The sequence below is a fragment of the Podarcis liolepis genome, assembly GCF_965112155.1.
Source record: "Podarcis liolepis genome assembly, chromosome: 2".
Taxonomy (NCBI): Eukaryota; Metazoa; Chordata; class Lepidosauria; order Squamata; family Lacertidae; genus Podarcis; species Podarcis liolepis.
Window position 1 is genome coordinate 48,012,578 of NC_139555.1, and position 22,981 is coordinate 48,035,558.

The 22,981-nt window shown below is 39.4% G+C and overlaps 1 protein-coding gene across 25 annotated transcripts in view; it reads left to right on the plus strand.

The window, feature by feature from the left end:
- TENM2 (teneurin transmembrane protein 2) overlaps positions 1 to 22,981 on the plus strand; it is a 795,537-nt gene that overhangs the window by 574,889 nt on the left and 197,667 nt on the right. For all 25 annotated transcript variants that reach the window (XM_083481507.1, XM_083481506.1, XM_083481494.1 and 22 more), the window contains one exon: positions 9,461 to 9,695. In XM_083481507.1, the coding sequence (XP_083337633.1) occupies positions 9,461 to 9,695 (235 nt within the window). The remainder of the gene's footprint in view (positions 1 to 9,460; positions 9,696 to 22,981) is intronic.

The following is a 22,981-nucleotide window of genomic DNA, read 5'->3' on the forward strand; positions in this document are numbered from 1 at the left end:
GCTAAGGGCCTGTAATGACTAAAGCCCCAAGTGTAATAGCTAAAGTTGGAACAAGAAGAATTTAAATTTTTGATGAAGCCAAGCGCTGGGAGATGATGATAATGCCTCTCGAAAAATATTGGAGCCATTTCATGTTATTGAGCAACATTCACCTTATAATTTCACAAACTTTTCAGCAGGGATTTTGTAGACCTTAATGGTATTGTAGATATCCTCGGAGTAATCAAAAGATTATTTCATACTAATAGGCTCTTCTTCTCGAGAGGGTGGCGAAATACTTCAGATAGCGTTGATTTATTCAAATCCTTGTACAACATTCCATTTTGTGAAAATTTGTGTGAGAAAAAAAGATATGGCTTTAATAGGCCATATAAAATAATGACTTCCAGATGACTCCCTACAATCGCTAAAACAATAAAAATGACACATAACTTAAGGATGAGCAGATTTTGCTATTTTTCCATGGGTTGGCTGCTGCATGTTTCATTAAGTCAATACTATATGGACAATTTTATTATTTTTTGGAGCTGGTGCATGCATAGTGTGCTTCCATTTGCATTAATTATTATTTTAATCTGAATTATCTATGTGCACAAGCTTTCATGTAAACTGAATCAGTGATTTTGATTTTTTTAGTATGTGAAGGTGCATATGAGCACACATTCTCACTGAATAAAAAAGCATGGCTGTGCATGGGATGGGTAGGGCTGCAGAGCATTATTTATTTTTTATTTAAATTTCTATCCTGTCCTTCCTCCAAAAAGAGATTTATGTCTGGAGTGACTACTGTTTTCTCAAGCATTATATATATTTATAGATGCAAAAGTATACACAATTGCATTCCAGGTTTACAGGTCAGCCTTCTCCCACATTATACCTACACAATCCATAATACCCTTGTCAGGGGCCATACTCTGAGTGTCCCATCAAATCATTGCTCCCATGATACTCCTGCACATCAGCCATATGTTAAGAGAAGTGTGAAAAGGCAGGGCTGCCAAGCTAGAGGGAACACAGCAGAACACAGCAAACCATCCATTTTAACTTTAATGCATGTGAAGAGGAAACCCTTTATCAATGGAATAGCTGGGGTGGTTTTCGTTTGCACTGCGACAGAGCAGTCCTAACACTGTTCCCCCTCCACCACCATTACCTGGGCTGCTACAGTATTTACATTACAAAACATAAGCATATTTATTGCATTCCCACATTTAACTTTCTTGTTTGGCCCTCAGAGTTAGTTGATACTCTGTTAAGCCACCTAAGAATAGTGTTTCTGTTACATCCATTGTATGATAGCCTGATTACATGAAAACATAATGTATAGTTCAAGTACTGTTCTAGGGGGAAACAGTTGTGCACCTGATTCCAGAATTTTTCATCTTGGATGGCATGTGCTTGGCAGCAGTGCTCGTTTTCAGAATGCGCTGGAAAAGAAGCCACCTTCTAATACAATTATTCTTACATCACTGTGACAATTTTCAGGCTCCCTCATGGACCATCTAGAGAACAATCAGATTTTCAAGCTGTGCTCAGCTAATGATCTTTTTGTGTGAAAAATGTCAACAGACTGGAACTTTAGCCAAAACGGTTTTTGTAGAAGAGCATTTTTAGGTTGTTAAAGGGAGGATATTACTGTTTTTATTGTTTTTAAGTGCATCTACTTTTGGGATCAAACTTTACATGTTTTAAGAAGTTCTGTTTTGTATCTGGAACTGCTCAAATTACCATAGTGGAGAGGAAATTTACATTGTACTTTTATTGCTAAAATCATATGCAGCGTAAATACTGTTGGCACACACAGCTACTTTGAGTGAGCGAGGTATTTTGTTCTATCAGCTCCCAGAGCTGGACTGATGAATTGGATGTATACGTTTGAAGCAATTTTGATGCTTTGCCTTAAAGTAACAAGATTACAAATTAGCTGGGAGTAATACTGGCGTTCGGCATATTTCGTAACTTACCTTTGCCTCATTTTTCAACATTTGCTATATGTCCACAGCTATTTTTAGGAATGGAGCCATGTATTGGTCATTGTAGTTGCTGCTATTTAATGAAGGGTGTTAAAGCTCACATCACATTCTGTCAGTAAGTATGAGTAAGCTACAGCCAATGTGGCATTTCAGAGGCTCTGTTGGTATGGAACTTTGATACAGAAAAGAGATTGCTCTGCAATTTGACTGTGCTCACAGATGTTTTTCCTGATTTCAGCAGGATTTTAAGTGAAGCTTTGAGGTGAGAGATTAACTAGGCTATCTTTGAAATCCCTATGTAGTGCGGTTTTAGCAAGAGTCTATAGTGCACATGCCAGAGTATCTCAGCTTGCAAAGTGATTTGATAATGCCGGGAAAGTGGTAGGTCAGTATTCTTGCATAAAATGGTGCAGAAAATTAAGAGTGACAATAGTCAAGAGATGGTGTTTGGCTTTAGGAGAGATCTGTAGGCAACTGAAAAGGCATGAAGTATTATCAACATGACTAGGACAGCATGTGGAATAAGATAGTAGACCTGTAATTCCCAGTGTTCATTTGCAAGCATTGCGCTAGAATTGCTAGTCAGGGTGTAGAGTGAATGCCTAGACTCTAAACACCCTGTGCACTTCAAATAACTCTCCACAGCTAATCTTCTATTCCTGATTTGCAATTTCAAGCTTGAAGATCAAATTATGCATCTTTTTGGAAAGGAAAGGCCCTTGCACTCCTCCTCTGCATGTGGAAACAGAGAGGGCAACAACCTCTAACACCACTATATGTTTGAAGGCGTTTGATCTGTGCAGGTTCTCCACGCAGCTTCATCAGATTAGGGAGTTCATAACTTCCACTTTCCACACCACAGCTGTTTTCCTCAGCTTATTCTAGGAAAGAGGCTATATAATCATTTATCATGCCTTACTAACTTTGTGACTGGACCGCTATACGACACATTCTATATAGTGGTGCTGTTTATTATTGTTTCCCTTGCAAAAATAATAAATTATAGCACACCTCTTGTTTGGGATGACCTGCTGAAAGTAGTCTTCCAGGGTCAGCACCAAGCCACCTGCAATCTTCAAACAAAACTAACTGTGTCGGCTTTTGACTTGAACAGTCGTTTTATGCATTGTACCAACATACCTGAACTAGTTCTTCCAAGTGCCATTCCAATCTCTCAGTCTGGTAGAGATGATTCTCTTGCTTGTACTATCGGGGACATTGGAATCACATGAAAGAAAGCTTCCCTCTGTAGTAGAGACGCATCAATTCTTAGCAGTGTGATTTTAACGAATGTGTTTTTTACTTGGGTTGGCTTTGGTGACCAAGATTAAACTTGTAATACTGTGTTGCATTAAAAACAGTTGTCTTTTCTTATTTAACTGAATATTTTATATATGTATTGATGTATTGTTAATCACTTAGAATAGACCAAACTAGAACTAAATAATTAAATGAAATAAATAAAGCAAATCCCTATCCTAAATCCAGTCAAATATCAAAAGTGAGCTGGTAGTTCTAGTTCCTCCTTTGGGACTCAGCTATACAGCTGCAAATAAACCATTTTAAGTGTGTTTTAAGGGCACTATACAATTTGACACTAGATGGTGATGGTGAGCCTCATGGAAAATTCAATGAATTTTTAAAAATACTTTAAAGAAATCATTTTCAGAGTGGTTTTTGTATGTGTCTAAATTCCACCTTGGTTTTTAGGACCCTCCCACACTACGCATATACTTTCATTGAAACAATGAAATAACCATACATTATAGCAGAGTAGTTAAGAGTATGGTTGCCTTGGAATACCTTCTCCCTAGCAGAAATGATGTGAATAGTGTTTGTTTCTCAGCAAGAATTCTGGGAGTGATGATCCTAGTCTCATCCCTGCTGGGGGGGGGCACTCTACCAGGACTTGTGGAGTACCTGAAATTCCCTGCCTATTTCCTGTGCCTCAAGATAACTTCCTGATCCTTGAAGAAGGCGAAGAGGGGAGGTGTAGCACCACTTTCAGGATGGAGGCTTGTGACATACTACTCTATTCAGTTTGACACAACATCCCTGCTCCACTAGTTTTCAATATAACTCAGATACTCAGTTCTATTTCACACACATAAAATTAATATATACGTGGGTCATTGCCAGAAAATCAGTTTTCAAAAATGCTGCCTTTTAAAAATGGGTTGTAAGCACTAGATCTGGTTTTATCCATCTGATTTTTGTTTGCTTTAAAACTATTACTTTAAGACTAATACACCTAACATCAGTATAGCATAGTACAGTTGATCTCTTATCCATTATTAAGATAGCATTTGAGGTCTCATGAGCTCCCTGCTCTCACTTGCTCCTCCTTGTGCTTCCAAGCATTTGTGTTACAAAAATTATTTTAAAAGGAGTGAAACTGGAAAATTCATTTACACACGCACACCAAGAGACATAATTCCACAGCTATGCTTTTCCTTAAGGAAACCAATCTCATAGTGCCTGCTGAATTTTAGGGTGTGTGTGTGTATATATATATCTGCCTGTCTAATTATCTATCTATATCTATCTATATATCTATCTATCATCTATCTATATCTCTTCACATAACGGCACTGTTAAAACACTGTTCCCTCACTTCTTCAGAGAACAGAATTATTGCTATCCCATCAAGTTATTTATCATCTTTACATTTCCAACTGCTGAGGCAATAGGAAGAATCCACACAGCACCACATATTGTAAGATATGTGTTGTAATCCATGCTTAACCCTGGCTATATGAGTAATGAATTCTCCCTTGAAGTTCCGTGATCAAGAAAGTTACATATGATGATGCAATTGTTACCACTTGCTTACCCTTAGGTAAGATGGTAAATTTTTAAATCTTAATTTGAAGCCTCTACATAGTACTGGTGACTGGTGGTGGTAGATTATTTGCTTTCTCTTACCGCCTCATCTTTATTTCCAGTTTTGAAATAAAAACCTAAATTAGAAATTGACTACAGTCTTATAGCAAATGTGTGTGTGAAGAAACAGTAATAGTTTATTTAGAGATACACCAAAATATAATTGCTTTGGTACATAATAATGTGGTATGTAAACCGTATTATTTATAGTTTTGAAGATATACACCCTGCTTTATAAGGCCAAAGCATCTCAGAGTGGCTAACACATAACTAAAAGCAATACCACTTAAAAATTAACAAGGTAACAGGCAGCAATTTGAACCTGATTACATGGGCAGATACTTAAAGAATAAGTAGAAAGTGTCATTTAATGCATACTTGGAGGCATCAATTTGATCTATTAAGATGACATTGGTGTTTACCTGCCTTTCACCATGAGGTCCCAGGGCAGGTGACAACAATTAAAACAGTGTTAAACACAGTATTGTGTTGTTAATACATAGCAATAATAATGTTTATTATTTGTTAGCGTTTTATTGATTCAGTAACCACCATGTTCTTAAAAAATTATTGTAAGCCAATTTTGAGCTTCTTAAATGTAAACTAGGAAGACTACCTACTGAATATAAAAAGAGGAATACTATTAAATGCTAGCTCTTGTAATGAATATATTTGGGAAGTAGTGTACAAACAAATTGGTAAATAACTATTTTTTCTACTTTAATACAATCAAACAAAACCCTTAAAATGTTATTAATGTCTTTCCTCCCCCAAAAATGTTTAAAGTTATTTCCTGGATCAGGACTGTTGTTCATTTATACTTTCTAATATAATAAAGCTAAGACACATTTCATTATCTTATTCCCATATAAAAACAAGTTGTTATATTGTTGAGCCATGATCTATATCTACAATTTTGTAAGGATGTTTGGATAAAATACATAATTAGTGCACAGTGTGTCGAAGCTATTTCAGGCATATTGGCTGAATTAATTAGAAGTGAAAAATGTTATAAAAGTTTCCTAAATTTATGTGCAATGCATGCATTTGCATTCTTTCACCCACTCAAATGTATTTACTAGATATAAAGCCGGGACTGAAAGCTTTTGTTAATTGATAGGTTGATTTTAAAAAAGCTGGGCAGCTGCCATATTGGATCTCCCAAAATGCATTGCCCAAAGCTCACTTCCTATATGAAAGTGCCATTGCTGCTGTATAAAGTGTATCCAGGGGGAATTGAAAGGCACTGGTACCTGCTGTACTACTGGGGGACCAAAATGGTGGTAAGCATGCTGTTTGGGGGCCTTACAACAGGGACACAGGCCGGGTAGGCGTTGGCCAGCTGTGCATGCCTGAGGAGCAAGCGTGAATGACTGGCAGCTGCTGTTCAGCTGTGAAGCCAAATGCCAGTGGTTGGTGGGCTGTGGAGATAATTCAACATTTGTCTATAGAATCTGGAAACTTCAAACTGCTTGGGATCACCTGTAGAAAGTAGAGCTGATTGGCTGTAACTTCAAGCCTTGATTGCCTAGGCTTGAATTTTGCTTGCTAGGACAGTTTCCTGCACTACAAAGGAAAAATTGGCTACCTGGCATCATAGTGGTGTTAGGTGATAAACAGGTGGCATCCCTTGAGGCCTGCTGAGGGTGAGGGAACCTAGGATCTAGTTCCCCACTGATCTAGTTGCTGATCTAGTTCCCCACCCCAGCTGTAGAAGAACTACCAACATGAGGAATTATTCTAGCATAGAGAGATTCAAAGACACCTGAGGGATCTTCCTAGAAAAGTGACGGTCTGTGTTGGTCGCTTCCCCTACTTTAAATAAATTATTAACATATATAGGAAAATGACACTGATTGTGTTCTTTCCAACTTATTTGTAGGAGCAGTAAAAATGTATCCATTTAAAAACAAACAAACAACAACCCTTGCCTTTTTATCCCTGTGTGTGTGGTTTTTTTGTTTTTTTATATTTAGGAAAGCATTTTTGTAACTCCATTCTTCAAGACAGACTTTTCTGGTTGGACATGTAGTAAACACTGAAATACCCATTTACTATGATAACTGGGGAGATCTTAAGGAACAATATAACTTTTCATTATTGTTGCTGTTTTGAAATATATCCATAGGATATATCCATAGGATATATCATATCCTATGACAAGTTTCTGTATACATTATATGATTAAGCCCACTATAAAAACTAATTTCACTGGCTCTCTTTGCCTTGATCTCCTTCATCTACTTACTCAATGAGAGGTCAAGTCCAGAAAATGATTTAGGGAACCATGGTAATTCTTTTATTGTAATTCTTTTATTGTAGCATAGCCTAGAGCCCTTCCCTGGTGGTGACTGTTCCTCATATTGGGAAATACAGAACAGATTGCAGCAGCTGTTCTTGCAGCGCACACTAAATAGTTACAATGTTCTCTACTGACTGATGAAGAGATGAGAGGAAAAAGGGAGCCATTCCCCACAATGTAAGCTAGTAAATTCCAGTTGAGTGTACACAGAATACACTCAGCAAGGAGCTTTAGACAATCCTGGTTCTGATTATTGCCTTACATATGTGTTTTAATCTGTTGGTCATGTTCACAGTTAACACTTTTAAGGTATGCACCTTTAGTAAGTAATTTGTATAGAGGTTTCCATTCCTGCTTCTCTAGTGGTTGTCTCTGTAGCTCATTCTCCTTATTATATATGTGAATGGAACAAAGTGGTGGTGACAGCACAGGCTGTGTGTTATGTTAAAAGCCATGGACTGTGGGGGATTGAGGAGGGAAGTTTAACTCTTTCCTTGCCATAATCCCAACAAAAACAACTTCTTGAAAGCTTCTAGTAGCATTTTTAGGGAAGCTCCCACTGATAAAAGCAGTATTGGAAAGGTGATTTTTGTTGAAATCATGATGTGGAGAAAAAGGGTTAAATGGATATAGCTTTGAAGAGGTGATTTTAGGCTCTTGACATAGAGAGAAGGAATTTAACTACTCCCATAGCCAGTTTTGCAAACACTTCTTAGGTTTGATTGTGAGAACGGTTTTTCGCTCTTGTGCTCTTGTCCACGCATAGATTGCTAGAATGTGCACTCCAAAAGTTAACTATATGATCTTTTTTGTGGTGCTTCTAAACCACAGGTCTTCTGTTCAGCATTTTTGAAGAAGCCTATAGTTATGTTCATATTTTAAAAGTTTATATACTGGTAACTCGCAACTTGCGCTTATTTTACATATATGGTCACAACTTTGCATGGGTGGGTGAGGAATAAATGGAGAGCAGACAAAGCCTACTCTCAATTTATTTACTCCCACCACTACTCCCTACCTAGCTTTGGGAAAGCAGCATGAGCCTTCGGTCAGCATCTATTCCCAGCTTGGCAAGGAGGCCCTAGGGCTGTGGCACTGGCAGGGTCCTAGGGCCCTCCTGTCTTCTTCCCCAAGTAGGACAAATAGCCCCAACCTTGCAGGCAGAGGGTGATTCCAACCATTCCCACTTAAAATGTGAGTTAGCTGCATTCATATTTTTAAAAGATAACTTAAATTCCTCAACTTTTGTGTAGAACACGTATTGCCATAAACCTGTGTTCCTAACTACAACACTTTCCTCACTGATATTTTCTTTAATTATTTGATTCATTAAATACAAAATGTATTTTCACATTTCTCAAAATAAACATACATCAGTATAATTACGATTTTGCTAATGTTATTTTTACTAATTATTGTTCTCTAGAAATTTACAAATTAGTGTAATTATTAAACATGCTATTAATATTTCACTTGCCTGTTACATTTGGGTTTTTTGTCTTCCATTCATTTTGAAGACTTACATAATGTAGGGTATCTTTTTTACAAATTATCTAATTGCTTTTATTATTTAAAAATGTAGATTTTAAGCACATTGATTAGATGACCATGTACTTTTAAATCCTCCAGTTACTTTAGTAGGAATGTTGTACAACATTTTATTTACTTATTCATTTAGAACATTTATATCCCATCTTTCTTTTTTTCTATTTTGGAGGTGAGTAGGTATATGTTGTGTTCCCTAGCAACCTTCCTTCAAGGCACTGAACAGACGAAATCCTTCTCAGTTTCAGAAAGGTTACTATATTGTGTGCCTTCAAATTATGCTGTGGACCGGAATGGTTTGAAGCAATCTAAAGTCAGATGAATGCATTGCCAGAGTGGTACAGGAGCCATATTCTTCTGGTCCAAGCCAAACTGCTCTGGCAATGTGTAAAATATGTGAGGTAGACTCACATAATATCCTATTTAAGCTGTTACTTAGAGTAGCATGAAACTAAATGTCAGGCAAGTAGCTTCCATGCTCTTCTGGTAACTTTTGGATCAGGATTAAAGAAAGAATCAGATGCTAATGTGACAAGGAAATACCGGTAGTTGCTTAACATTCTTCATATACACATAGCTGCTTCTTAAGTGGTATCTTTTCAAAAGAGCTGAAGTTTATCTGTTTCCTTTAGAACGTAGTTCTAAGAACACTTACTTGGTAAGTGAACATAGTTTTGGGTTAAAGCGTTTAGGTTTGATTGTTTCCCAAAATATTGGGAAATTCATAGTTATTTATTACTTCTCTTTTCCCTTTTAGGCCCTTCAAATCATCACAGCCAGTCAACTCTGAGACCACCTCTTCCACCACCTCACAATCATACTCTATCCCATCATCACTCTTCTGCCAACTCCCTCAACAGGAACTCCCTAACTAATCGACGGAACCAGATCCATGCACCAGCTCCTGCTCCGAATGATCTAGCCACCACTCCTGAATCTGTTCAGTTACAGGACAGCTGGGTGCTTAATAGCAATGTGCCACTTGAGACCAGGTAGGCTATCAATAAAAGATTGACATTTGGTGAAATTGACTGGAAGGCATTATGACTTTGAATGCCATTGGTCCAGTTCATATATAACACTAAGCCAAACCATGGCTTATCATGAATGCTCATGTTTCTGGAGCAAAGATTATGGTCCCTGTGCTCCTCCTGTAACCTATCCATGGCTAAACCATGGCTTAGCATTATGTCTGAATCCAGGTTTGTGGTGTGTCACCCCAAACGAACCATGACTAGGAATCCAAGAGCAAACCTTAGTTACAGCTCAGAGCTTGTCAAGAGTGAGACAAACCATGACCCCATGTTTGGATATAATGCTCAACCAAATTATGGTTTAGTCCTGAGTAGCATAACAGCATAGGATTCGGGATGATTGCAGCAGCCACAAACTTCACATGTTTTCACATTAGTGCAAAATCATGGTTTGGCCTTATCATTATGTGTGAACTGGATCAGTGTATGAGTCTGGTTTCTGGGATAATTAACCAATATTTGGATACATTGTTTCTGATAAGCAGCAATTTTATTTGGATACTTATAATCAAATGTTATTAAGTTATACTTAAGTGCTTCATAAAATTATAGATATGATCTAGTCAGGCATTAAGCGTTTTGAGAACCCATTAATTCCAATGTGAGACATTCAAGTAAGTGCCTATCTTAATGGGACTTAGATGCTTCACTTTGGCTTAATTGTGCCCATAGAAATTACCAGTGCCAGTAAGGAAAGTGTTACTCAAAAACAAAAGAATATGCCTAAATGGAAAGACAGTGGTTTAGGTGTGTTCTGGAGTAATTTCACCAAGTACTGTATTTAATTTCTAAACTAATATAAACTCATTTAAAAACAAATGTTGGTCAGCTCAGCTTATCTTTGTTTGCTTTGTTTGAATACTGATTTATTCTTCTGACAGTGTTTTGGGAGACCTGGAGAAACAATCCCAGATTCAAGACTGACAGAACAATACTTTTAATTTATATTTCATGCAACGTACAGGCTCACTTAAATCCCTTTTGTACATACTGTCAGTTTGATGTCTGTGGGGAAGACAGTAATGTTTAAAAGGTACTGTGCTTGTTAACTGATGACACATAGAAAAATTATACAATTTACTGTTTGTAAATTTCCTCCATTATTATTATATTTTATATATGTTTTCTTCTTTTATTAAATTCATCCTCAGTTTATGAATGCAGAAAAATTGAGATTCTTCAAAATGCCAGAATAGTCATAACTCTTTATTTATTGTTTTCTTTGTACAATCCCTTTCTCACCTGCTCCTCTGGCAAAGTTCCTTGGCACTGTTTAGTTCCCAGTTCCCACGGATACGTTGTTGCTAGTTCTTAACATCCCATCCTAGTAGTACACATCACTAGCTCCCCAGACATCATCTCTACTGATGGATTTGGATGAACTGGTGAAGCCTTGTGCAAATCCCTTTCGATATGACAATCCCCCCCCCCCCCTGAATTTGCTAATTAAAATGTTACAATGCAGAATGAAATTATGGTCTGAATAGGTTAGGGGTTGGAGATGTGGTACCTGATGCAACATAGATGCCTTCATTTAATAAGTGAAAGTATTTTTTGTGTTGTAACATAGTTCCAGGGGTAACAAGCTTAACAGTGAGGAAACAGTATGACAGAAGCAGCAACAATTACTGCAAAGGTCCAAAGTAGGTAACAGCATACACAGTTTGTCTCAGTAGATGTGCACATAGTGTCCAAATGAGTCAAAATAGAAGCTGAAGTGAGGAAATGGGATATTTACATGGGCGGACATGAAACGTAACAAATCAGGCATTCAGATATGAGATCGGAGATTAAGGTAGTAAGGCGTTGCACCTGTCTGCTACTGTAGTGAGTCCTTGGCAAGATTTCACCCAGAGAATGCTAGTGAAAGGTTAGGGACTGGTGGCTGGACAGGACCTAATGGTGGCCTTGACACTTCTAAAACTTGTTCTGAAAAATATTTGTGGTAAGATTTAACAGTGAATTTATGTTACCGGCAATTCCCTTCACTCCTGACAGCAATGCCATTGAACCCTATCAAATACTTTAAAAGGGTTAATTTTGGGAGTGAAATAAAATAACTAAGACTTCATGGTCAATCTCTGTGTTTTTGGAAGGTAAAAGATTTCCCCCCACTTAGCTCTACTGCAGTAGACTTAGAAAAGAGAACTCTAAACTCCTAAATAGCTGTAATTTAGTATTTTTATGTCATCCTATTGCAGAGGGTCCATAAAAAGTTTGTGAGGCGTGGAGAATCAAGGCCAAAGGTGAAAGGAAAGCTATCACAAACCAGCGGCAACCATAGACACAATAAGTGAATGTAGACTCAACTACAGAACCCCCCAGAGCATATTTCTTTGACTCAAGAAGGTTGTAAGGGATAAGGATGTTTTGGCCAGCTGCCCAGGCCTTGTTCTTTGCTGCCAAATTTGTTGGGAATAAGTCAGCTACAATTTGTGGCTTAATCTTGGGTAGTATAGTGGATCTGGCACTTATTGCTGAGAATTGCACCGATGAAAATTCTGATCCTATTTTGACACACTGAACCTTCCAAGTTTCTCAGTGTTACCATTTCTAAAATTAGATTACAAAGGGTTATGAGGCATCCAGCTATTTCAGAACATTGTTGAGGTTTAGCTTACTGGCTGTGGACACAGTGTATCTGCCTGTAGGAGTTGCTGTGGACTAAGATTTAAGATATATTCTCTCTCTCATCCACAATATACCTTTTCCATGAGGCATTTGCTGAATTCTTCTTGTTCATGATACTGGAACCATAGGACGATTATTTGTAGAGGCATACATGTGATGTGCTATGATCATAAGTTCATCTTACTCAGAAGTGAATTATATTTAAAGTAACAGTAAAAGCAGATAACCCAGTTATCATGAGATGGTTAACCTTTTCAGAGCTTTTAAGTGTTCTTAATTTCTTGTGAAATTAAGTTCTGTCACTTGATCTCAATATACCTGTATCTTTTAAAATTAATCCATAATTTAGTTCCTTCTTTTACAAATACTACCACCTGTAATTTTTTATTGGGAAAATCAGAGAAACAACGGGACTCATTCCCCTGAAATCATGCTTTATGACTTTAGCTTACTTCATTGACATTGTACTCCCAGTTGGCCACAGACTTTTCACATTGCACTGCACTTTAATTTTACAGTTTTCTTCATCTTCCTTGAAATGTGGCAGCTTATTAATCTCAATATTGGGACTTTTGCGATCTATACTAAACACCTCTTAGGAACAAAAGTTTATTTTTATTATGTTTTGTTCACCCCCCCCTTTTAGCATGAAATGATGCAATTGTTTATGTATAACTTCTCCCCAGACATTTAGAGTTAAGTGTTGCAATGAAATACATTTTCTTCCCTATGTAACACAAAATAATACAATTACGTGTACAGAAATTCTCCCCAACTATTTAGCATTTGGTTTCCTTAAATATTTGCAAACTCTTGTAAACTTTGATAGTGTTTACTTGGAAGTGGGGTACTTATCATAAGAGAGCAGTCATATCCTTGACTAAAGTGATGTGACTGTGTCACAAAGATGCTATGTTTCATTTCTTCAGTAGTTGCTGTTTCACCATTAGGTACGAAACTTTATGTTTTCTTATTTGGTTGTCTGTTTGGTTGACTTTCTTTTTGCAAAAGATCCACATTTTCTAGTCTGGTCGTGTCAGTTTATTGCTATTCAAACAGTCATTTTTATTGAGGTGAATTATGAGCAGCCTGATAACAAATATTCAGACTTAGATAACATAATTTGATGTTGAGTAGGGAAACAGTTTTTTGTTTAAAGGCTTAATTACTTTGAAATATTTTTCATGAGAGCTCTGTTGATGGTTCCATGCTTTACAGTGCAAGTTTACATCATTGCCTTCAATGTATTAGGCTCCTTTGTTATGGAAACCACACATCGGCCATTTGCAGATGCCAATCAAAGGCATAATGGCTCATAAATTAGGGTAACCCAAAAGCTATTATAGATTTCCTTTGAAAGGATATTTGTCAAAGATTGCATGATGTCCTAATGCCAGTTCTGATGCCTGCCTGGTGTTATTTATATTGGTATGAATTAAGTCTGCATTACTGTAATTAGCAATGCTTTAGTCTGGAAAGAAAGAAAAAAGTTTAAATAGCAAGAGAAATTAGGGCTATTCTTGAGCACTGCAAGAATATTTTTCCTTCATTTTTGTCAGTAACCAGGGTTTTGCGTAATTTTAAATATTTGTTTCTTTATTTAATGAATTTCAGACACTAGGCAGATACTTCTGGACTTCCAGGGAACTTATAATAGCACAACTTTTTATCGTTGCTGTTGTATAAGTCCACTTACTGTTACCCAGTTCAGCAGTGCTTTGAAGTGACACCACCTCTCCCAGTGGATCTGACTCTGCCTCTGGATGCTGGGGCTTAATGCTGACCTCACCGGCTGGGAAGTGGATCCAAGCCTGCCTACAGATTGACCAATAACAGGCAGGCTTGGAGGCAGGGTTCTCCTTGAGGGATGGCCTGACGGAGCACATAGACAACCCTCAGGTCTGCTCCCAGGGTATTTAAGGTTCCTTGCCCTGGCCCCCTGCACTTAGTTGTAGTCTCTGCCCCGCCCCTCCGAAAGATAGGGTATCCCATTAAAGGGATCCGAGAGGAGTGGCTTTTTCCGTACTCCCAGGCGAGGGCTTGGGCCACAGCACTGCTCAAGGCAGCAATCCCTGCAAGGGTCCCCCTATTTGATGTAAATCATAGGACTCCCCCATTGCCGGGTTGACCCTAATTCACTTCCATCAGGCGGGTCAGAAGTAATTGGTTATGCCCAACGCCTGTGTCAAACCTCTTACATCTGTGGTCAGTAAAGTTGTGGCGTTATTTGACCCAGTTTAAACTGTGTTGCTCTATTCTTTCTGTCCAGTCAAGGGGCAGTGAGGGTGCGGAACCTGGCAGCCTGCATCGTAAGATGACAATGTGTCAGTGTGTCTGGCTGCTAACCAGAAAGTTGGTGGTTCAAGCACATCCAGAGACAGGATTCCTGCATTGCAGGGAATTGGACTATATGGCCCTCTGTGTCCCTTCCTGCTCTATGATTCTGTGGCTTCTATGGCTAATTCCCTCTCAGCCATGAAGCTTACTGAATGATTTGGGCCAGTGATTATTTCTCATCTTTCTCAATCTTCATTGCAAGCTTGTTGTGAGGATAAAATAGTGATGGAAAATATTCCTTGGAGGAATATTACCAAGATAACAAATGAATAAAATAAATCACATCCTGCTCAAATCATAACCCTAGTCAATGTGCACAATGGTGTGAGGGATGCTTGTGTTTTTGAAAATTGCAACTATAGCCCTATTTGGAGATTCATTTTACTCATGTGAAGACAATTGCACAATGAACAGAGGAAGTGCACTGTTAAATCCTGCCCTTTTTTTTATAGCGCTCCATGGGCTGGAGGCTAAATTTGTGAATGAGGAGCTTCCTCTACTCATAGGGCCTTCACACATGATTTTAAACCCTAAGGAACCCAGTGTACAGCCACTTTGAAAAATACAAATTCCATGCAAGGGATCATTAGGAAAGAAATTAAAATTAACATGGCAAGTATGATTTCATAAATATATGGTGCAACCATATTTGGAATGCTGCATACGGTTCTGGTCTCTCCACCTTAAAAATAATATTGCCGAGTGGGGAAAGCTTCAGAAAAGGGCAACCGGACTGATCAAGGGGATGGATAAACTCTCCTGTGAGGAAAGGTTACAGCATTTGGGACTTTTTAGTTTAAAGAAAATGTGAATAAGAGGAGACATGATAGAAGTGTATAGAATTACTCACGGTATAGAGAAAGTGGAGAGAGACAATTTTCTCTCCCTGTCTTATAACACTTACACTCACGGCCATCCAGTGAAGGTGAACGTTGGGAGGTTCAGGACAGATGAAAGAAAGTACTTTACATAGCACCTAAACTGTAAAATTCGCTCCCACAAGAAGCAATGATAGATAGCTCTAAAAGACAAATTCATGGAGGATAAGGCTATCCGTGGCTACTGACCCTGATAGATACATTCTACCTCCACAGTTGGAGATGGTGTCTTTCTAAATACTAGTTCCTGAAAACCACTGGAGAGAATGCTGTTGTGCTCAAATGCTGTTTGTGGGCTTCCCATAAGCATCTGGTTTGCCTCTGTGAGATCAGGATATGGGACTAGATGGGCCCCTGGCCTCATCCAGCAGGCTCTTCTTATAGTCTTATATCATACTGGAGGGGATGAGGCTTGCCAGTATGTCTCCATTTTCCCTTGAATGACTTTCTGCAGCAGTGGATTAATACCTGAATACTTGGTTTTCTGCTGAAAGCAGGATAGAAATATTTTGCGTACATGTGTTTTTTGCTTGCACTCTGATTCTGAGTCTACGAACCCTGTTTTTGAGGAGTAGGTGGTGGCAATCATATTATTTCTGGATTAACTGGCTGGTGATGGCCCTTAATGACAAGCTTTAAAATGTAATAATATTTTAGAGGTGGAATGTCTTATTTATTGTGATATTATTATTATTATTTTGACAATCAGAAAAGGCATGTCCTTCTGGAGATTTAAACAAGCTTGAGAGTCTGCCCTTCTCTCGGGGGAGGTTATGAGGCTTAACTCATTAATTAACATGAGTAGCTTTCATATTCGCCTCATTCAAACAAAACAAACAAACAAAACAAACCCCACAACCCTCCACTGAAGGGCAACGTGATAGTAGCTTTATTGATACTGTTAATAACAAATGCGTGGCAGGCTGGGACATTATAACTATCGGCAAGAAGCCCTGTGAGGTCAGAAGGCGTCTGACAGCTCATTTAAAAAAATAATCTTCCTCCTTCAGATGTAGAAGCTCAAAGAGAATTGCCTGGAGCTTAATGTTATTTTTGTGCCTGCAACACACAGTGGGAAAGTTCTTCTTCTACTCAGTGTAGGTACACATGCATGCCTGCTGGCTCATTGCATTCTCTCCCAAAATACTTCTCAGGACAGTTCATTTTATATTATACTCATCCATATGTACATATCTGACAGTAATCCAGAGCTTTCACCACATTCTGTTTCATCACACTACAGGAGCAGAAAGTGTGCTGTAAGGAAGATCACATCTAGGTTCTTTCTAAAAGGTTAATTCTGGGCACAAGATTAACATGATCTTAAATATACCCTAGAAATGTCAAGTAGGCAATTGTATATAGGTAAATGACAGCTTGATTCATAGTACAGCAAGCATAAAACAGTAGCTAGCTTTGTGGTGTACTTCCTCACTGTTGACTGTTAGTTGCTGCATCTGTGGTCCTTAGACCATTATATTCCTATTTATGTTAGTGCACACATGAACCAAGCAATACCCTTCTCTTGGTCCTGTCACCCTCGTAGGCACACTTGCTAGGGAAGTGGGAGAGGGCCTTCTTGGTGGCTGCTCCCAGACTTAGGAACTCTCTTCCTACAGAAAGTATCCTTCTACCATTAGGTGAAGGCTTTCTTGTTCCAACACACTTTTGGACTTCTTTTATTGAAGGGCTGGTGCCATGCTGTTTTTATTGTAACCATCTGTATCATATAGATTAGAGATTTCCAAACTGTGTGTCGGAACACATTAGTGTGCCGGCTGCAGTGTGGAAGTGTGTTGTGTCACGCTGGATCGGCCAGCTGATTTCCAGTCTTTCTACCTGAGGCGAATTCTCCCTCCACTGAAGCGACTGAAGCCTCTTGGGTTGTGGGGCAGCACACTCCTTTTCTGCCCAGCCTGCCTGTTCCCACCAGCTGCACCACAGCGCATGCTCCACTTGCTGCTCCTCCTTTGGCTGTGGCCTGTCAGGGGTCTGTGCGTGCTGGGTGGGTTCTGGCGCACGAGGAGGGGTCAGTGCCAGGGGTGTACAGGCGCCCCTGCCCAGAGAGTCTGTTTATTCAGGAGAGCCCGTTTATTCAGCATCACAGCCTTGCCCTGCACACATTTCTGTGCACAGCAAATAGGCAGGTGATCTGTGCTGATCACCATGGCAGCTCTAGTGGGCTTGATTCCTGCAGGTCAACACCACCATTTAAAAGCAAACACCTACAGGAGGTGGATTTAAAGATCTGACAGTTCTGAACCCTTTTAATGCTTTTTTTTTTTTTTTTTTTTTTGCAAATGTCTTGCTCCCAGGCTGAACTTGATGGTTGCAAAAAAATGGGATTCCTGATCTGCATCTTTGCTTGAAGTCCAATTCCCCCTACTCTAGTCTCTGAAAAGCAGCAACAAATCATCCTCCTTTTTTGCAGTTATTTACTCACCTTTCCTCCAAATGCACCAACCTCCATCAATAATACTACTCCTGGAAGATTCCAAAGCCATTTTCCCCCCTCTCCAGGGTGGCTAGAACAGAATAGTCTAGTATTTAAATGCCCCCCCCCCTCAAGTCTCTCAAGGAGTCCTGGGCCTCTCTAGGCAATGGGACAATCTCTAGTTTAACCCTTGGAGCACCTCACCAGATAGATAGATAGATAGATAGATAGATAGATAGATAGATAGATAGATAGATAGATAGAGAAAGAAAGAGAAGGAGAACAAGGAGAACTTATTTCCAGGTTTGCAGCAAGTAAAACAACACGAAACACACAACTGTGCTTTATCAGCACAAAAGCAGGCACTGAGGCTGCAATCCAAGTTTCAAGGCTGCTAGGGATGTGGCAGCCATGTGATCCCAGGCTGGGGTTGAGGGGTGAGTGCTTACGCCCTTCTCACGCTGCCCTCTCCAGAGCCAAGCCTTGCAAGGCTGCTCTGAGAGGGCAGTGTGGGGATGTAGCAACCATGTGCCTTTCGATTGGGGTGCACGGCTGTTGCGTCCCCACACCATTCTGCCCGAGCAGCCTTGCACAGCTCAGATCTGGGGATGGTGGCACGAGGAGCAATGCTGCTTGGGGCTGTTGTTGCCCCAGCTGCAGGGGGGTTGGGGGCACACATACACCCGCCCCAGGCGGCTTACAGGCACATTCCACTGCTGAAGAGCGCCTCCGGTATGCTAGTAAAACTGAATTATTGTGTCGTGAAATGATGCATGTCTAAAAAGTATGTCACCAACATGAAAAGTTTGGAAAGCACTGATATATATAGATGATAGATAGATAGATAGATAGATAGATAGATAGATAGATAGATAGATATCAATGTTTAATTGTTTCTTCCCCCCCCCCTATGTTTTTAGCTCTTCCTATTTTTATATGTAAGCTGTCTTGAATCCATGTCATAGAAAAGGCGAGGTATAAATAGATATAATAATAAAAAGACGAGCATGTGTTATGTTGTGTTATCAATTGGAAAAGCAAGTGTCTGTCTTCATTGATTTCTCAAACCCCACAATGTGGCAATGTACATGTGCCTTCCTTGAGGCAAAATCAAACTTTTTGATCTCTGACTAGGTGAAGGCCATTCCCCTATAGACCTATGAAGTGACACAGGAGTGCAAGTGTCAGCATTTCCCTTTTACAAGGAAAATAGCATCTCAGCTGTAGAAAATGAACTAGTTCCCCGCAAGGTGTTACCACTTATTTAGACATGTGATGCTACAGCAGCAATTCTATTGTTCCTCTACCTGATTTAAGATATTTTCTCAGCACACATATGTCCCTTTAGGCTCAGCTTAATGCTTTGACAGAACGAGTTGCCTAAAAACTGGCACCTGCCTTTTAGTCTAACATGCTACTTTCCTGTCAGGCAACTTTCAAGCACTGTTTTTCTGCGTGTCCAAATGTGTCTGTGTTAAGAGTACCAAGATGGCAGTGACAAGCTATTCTGGAACTTAAGGCACCGCACTTGACAGCCTGACTTAACACTTGCATTTTTTTATGTTTATTTTTTTAAAAAGCTTTGCCTCTGTGGCCTAAGGAACTAGCATTTTTTAAAAAACATTAACCGTTGGAAGACTGGTGTGCCACGTTTTAGATAAAGCTGTGCTAGAAACATGTTTGCTCCTGAAAGGCTTCAGAATGTGCTTGAGTAGGTATTAAGTGCTACAATATATATGTGTTGATTCTAAATCATTGTTTCCCTACCTAATGGCATTTCCTTGGCTACCAAACCATGAACAGTTACTTGAATATTGATTATATGCTGCAGGCCAGCAAACATACTGAAACAGCAAGTTGTGCCTATCTGTGACCATGGGCATATGCTTGTGTGGACAAAGGAGATGCCTCTCCATATGTTTGTACTTACAGCTTATCTGTGCATATGCTTATCTATCTGGAGACATACACTTGAAATAGAATTCTAATCCTCTGTTTCATTCTTTAATTACTGAATTCAAGCTGCTTCACACATGACATTTTTCTTACATTTTCCTTGGAGGAAGAGCATACAGCATTATGAGTTAGGATCATATATTTTATAATGTAAATATATGTTGGGAATCTATTGCCAGTAGTGTATTCCCAGTACACACACACGTGTAAGATAGGCATCTGTGTAATCTTTACCCATGAAGATGTGCACTTTTTGTTACTTACATCCATGTGCACTTGGGCAGCTAGTGTATCATTTTCACTTGGTGCCTGTCTGTCTGTGACAATGCCCTAAATAGACATTTTTTATTTGGTCATAAGGACTTAGAATGTGTGTCCCATTTTCTAGGACCTTGTTCTAGGTTAACTTCCACTCCTGTTGTGCCATTTAATCTGAATATTGCATAGACCAATAAAGATGTAGCATTAGTAGCATTTTTTAATTCAGATTTCATATTGATGTCTTCAAGGAGACCAGTGTTTCTACCCAGGCACTGTGCTTTTGTTTTGGAAGTTTAGTTTGTTCCTTGCTGACTTGGCTCGCTTGACACCCTCATCCATGCTATGACTTAGCAGGACCTGCACAAACGTCTAGTTACAGGTAGGTAGCCATGTTGGTCTGCCATAGTCAAAACAAAACAAAACAAAAAAAATTTAAAAATTCCTTCCAGTAGCACCTTATTGATATGAGCTTCTGGGGAGATGCTCATAAATACTTTGTTCCCCCTGGTTCTTTTTCCTCCCTTGCCACACTGAGCTAAACCCCAGCTTGTGGTTTAAGCTCTTTTCCTCACTAACCCCAAGCTGTGGTTAAGGTTTGTTCTTGGGGTTCACAAGGAGAGAGCATAACGGCAAGCTCAGCTCAACTCAGTATGCTCAGCTCAACTCAACTCAACTCAACTCAGTATGGCATAGAAGAAAAAAGGACTCAGGAGGAGCAAAGTGCTTGCAATCTGCTCTCCAAAAGCCCACATGTTGCCACATTCCTGGTGAGCCATAGTTTGGCTTATTGTGTTGAGCAAACCAGGCCCTTATCATAGAATTGTAGAATTGGAAGGGACCCCAAGGGTCATCTAGTCCAACTCCCTGCCATGCAGGAATCACAACTATCCATGACAGATGGTCATCTTTCAAAGGCAAAAGAGACATCCAGGTTTGAAAGTTGTTTTAAAATCCCACTGTGTATAATGAACTGCTCACCTGAGGTAGTTTGATCATCTCCTTTATCAGAGGGTCTTGTGATTTCTGACTACAGTTTTCTTCTTTGGACTTCTTGGTAACCTTGCTCATCTGTCCACCCCCTATTGACTTTTCATCTTCTTAAGGGAAGCTCTTAAAATACAGTGTAGGACAGGGGTAACCAAAGTGGTGTTTTACAGATGTTGTTGGACTATTACTCCCATCATCTCTGTTCCTTGGCCTCATTGGCTGAGGATCATAGGAGTTATAGTCCAACAACATATGGAGGGCACCATGTTGGCTATCCCTAGTGCAGGAGTAAAATCACAATAAAAAAGTCATCAGGATCTCTCCCACTGGGCATTTGCTAATAGAGGCATTGTAGGAAACATGACCCGGAAGTGTCTTCGGATGGCGCCAGTTCCCGGCCTCTTGAGCGAGATGAGCGCGCAACCCTAGAGTCGGTCACAACTGGCCCTGATGGGCAGGGGTACCTTTACCTAGGAGAGATGACAGTCCTGCTAAAGTTGAAAGTGATGTTTAATTTGCCTTCTTCCCACTCCCACCTGGGAGTTGGTAAAGGGGGGGATGACAGACTGAGGAAGATAGAGAGGGAAGGCACACTTCACATGATGGGTTCATGAATGGCACACCATGGTTATCCCAGGAGTCAGCATTTTGTATCAGGCATCAGCTCAGTGCTATGAAGCTCCTGCTGGCGAAGGGAAGCAAAGCAATACCAGTATGGTAGAAATAGGAGTGTATTTAAAAGGTTTTATCTTTATTGAAATCATAGTCTGTCAATACGATTCTAAAAGAATAGTAGCTTTGCTTCCATTCCTTACCCTCAATGTAATCCTAAGAAGGTTGTGCTCTTTAGCCTTTTGTTCTGATTATGACTATTCTCCTCTAAACTTATATTTATTTTCTAACCCACTTGCAAATGGCTGTATGTTGCTGCTTATTTCTAGAGAGACTGTTACAGATGGAAGCGTGATTAATAAGCTGTTAACTATATTTTTGGTGAGATACTTAAGATATCACTGCAATCTCCCTTCCACAAAGAAAAAGCTGCTGTCCTAGAAAATTACAGCTTCAGGAGCACAAAGAGTTCTGCTAGCTCCCCGTGTGCACTCCTCACTTTCTAGACATGACTCATGCTTAGTATTCTTTTCCAGTGTGCTATTACACAGATTCTCTTCTTTCTTGTCTTTCATTATGACTTCTAATCTGACATCCTCCATAACCAGCCTTTCTATCTGTAGTGCTAAGTATCATATGCCACAGACACTGATTTTTTTAAGAAAAGGAATGGATTAATCTCAATGCTCAGGAAACAAAGAACAGATATCGTTGTTCCAAGGACTGGTAATGTTAATAAACAATATGAAAATATTTGCCTTTTTTCTATTCTTTTCTTTTTCTCCTTGTACATTCAGATCCTTCCTTGTTTTTAGGCTCTAGCTGGTTCCCACATGTGTGGACATTACTTGATTATAGTACAGCTGATGAGCTGTAGTTGAATGTGTGAACCACCTTCTCGTCTTAAGGAGCAAAGCACCATTTCTGCGTGACTCCTGTTTCTTCCTAAGGGGTTTTATATGTGAATAGCCTTCTGTGGAAGGTATCCCTTCCTTGAAAGTTATGTAGTATCGTGCATGCATGTAGAGAGAGTGCACATTCATTTGTTAAACAGTAGAGCTTTTGGTATCTGTAAGTCAAATCTAATTTCCCTAGAAATTCCAGTACAATTGAACTATGTAATGTGATCAACCAAAATGACTCCCAGA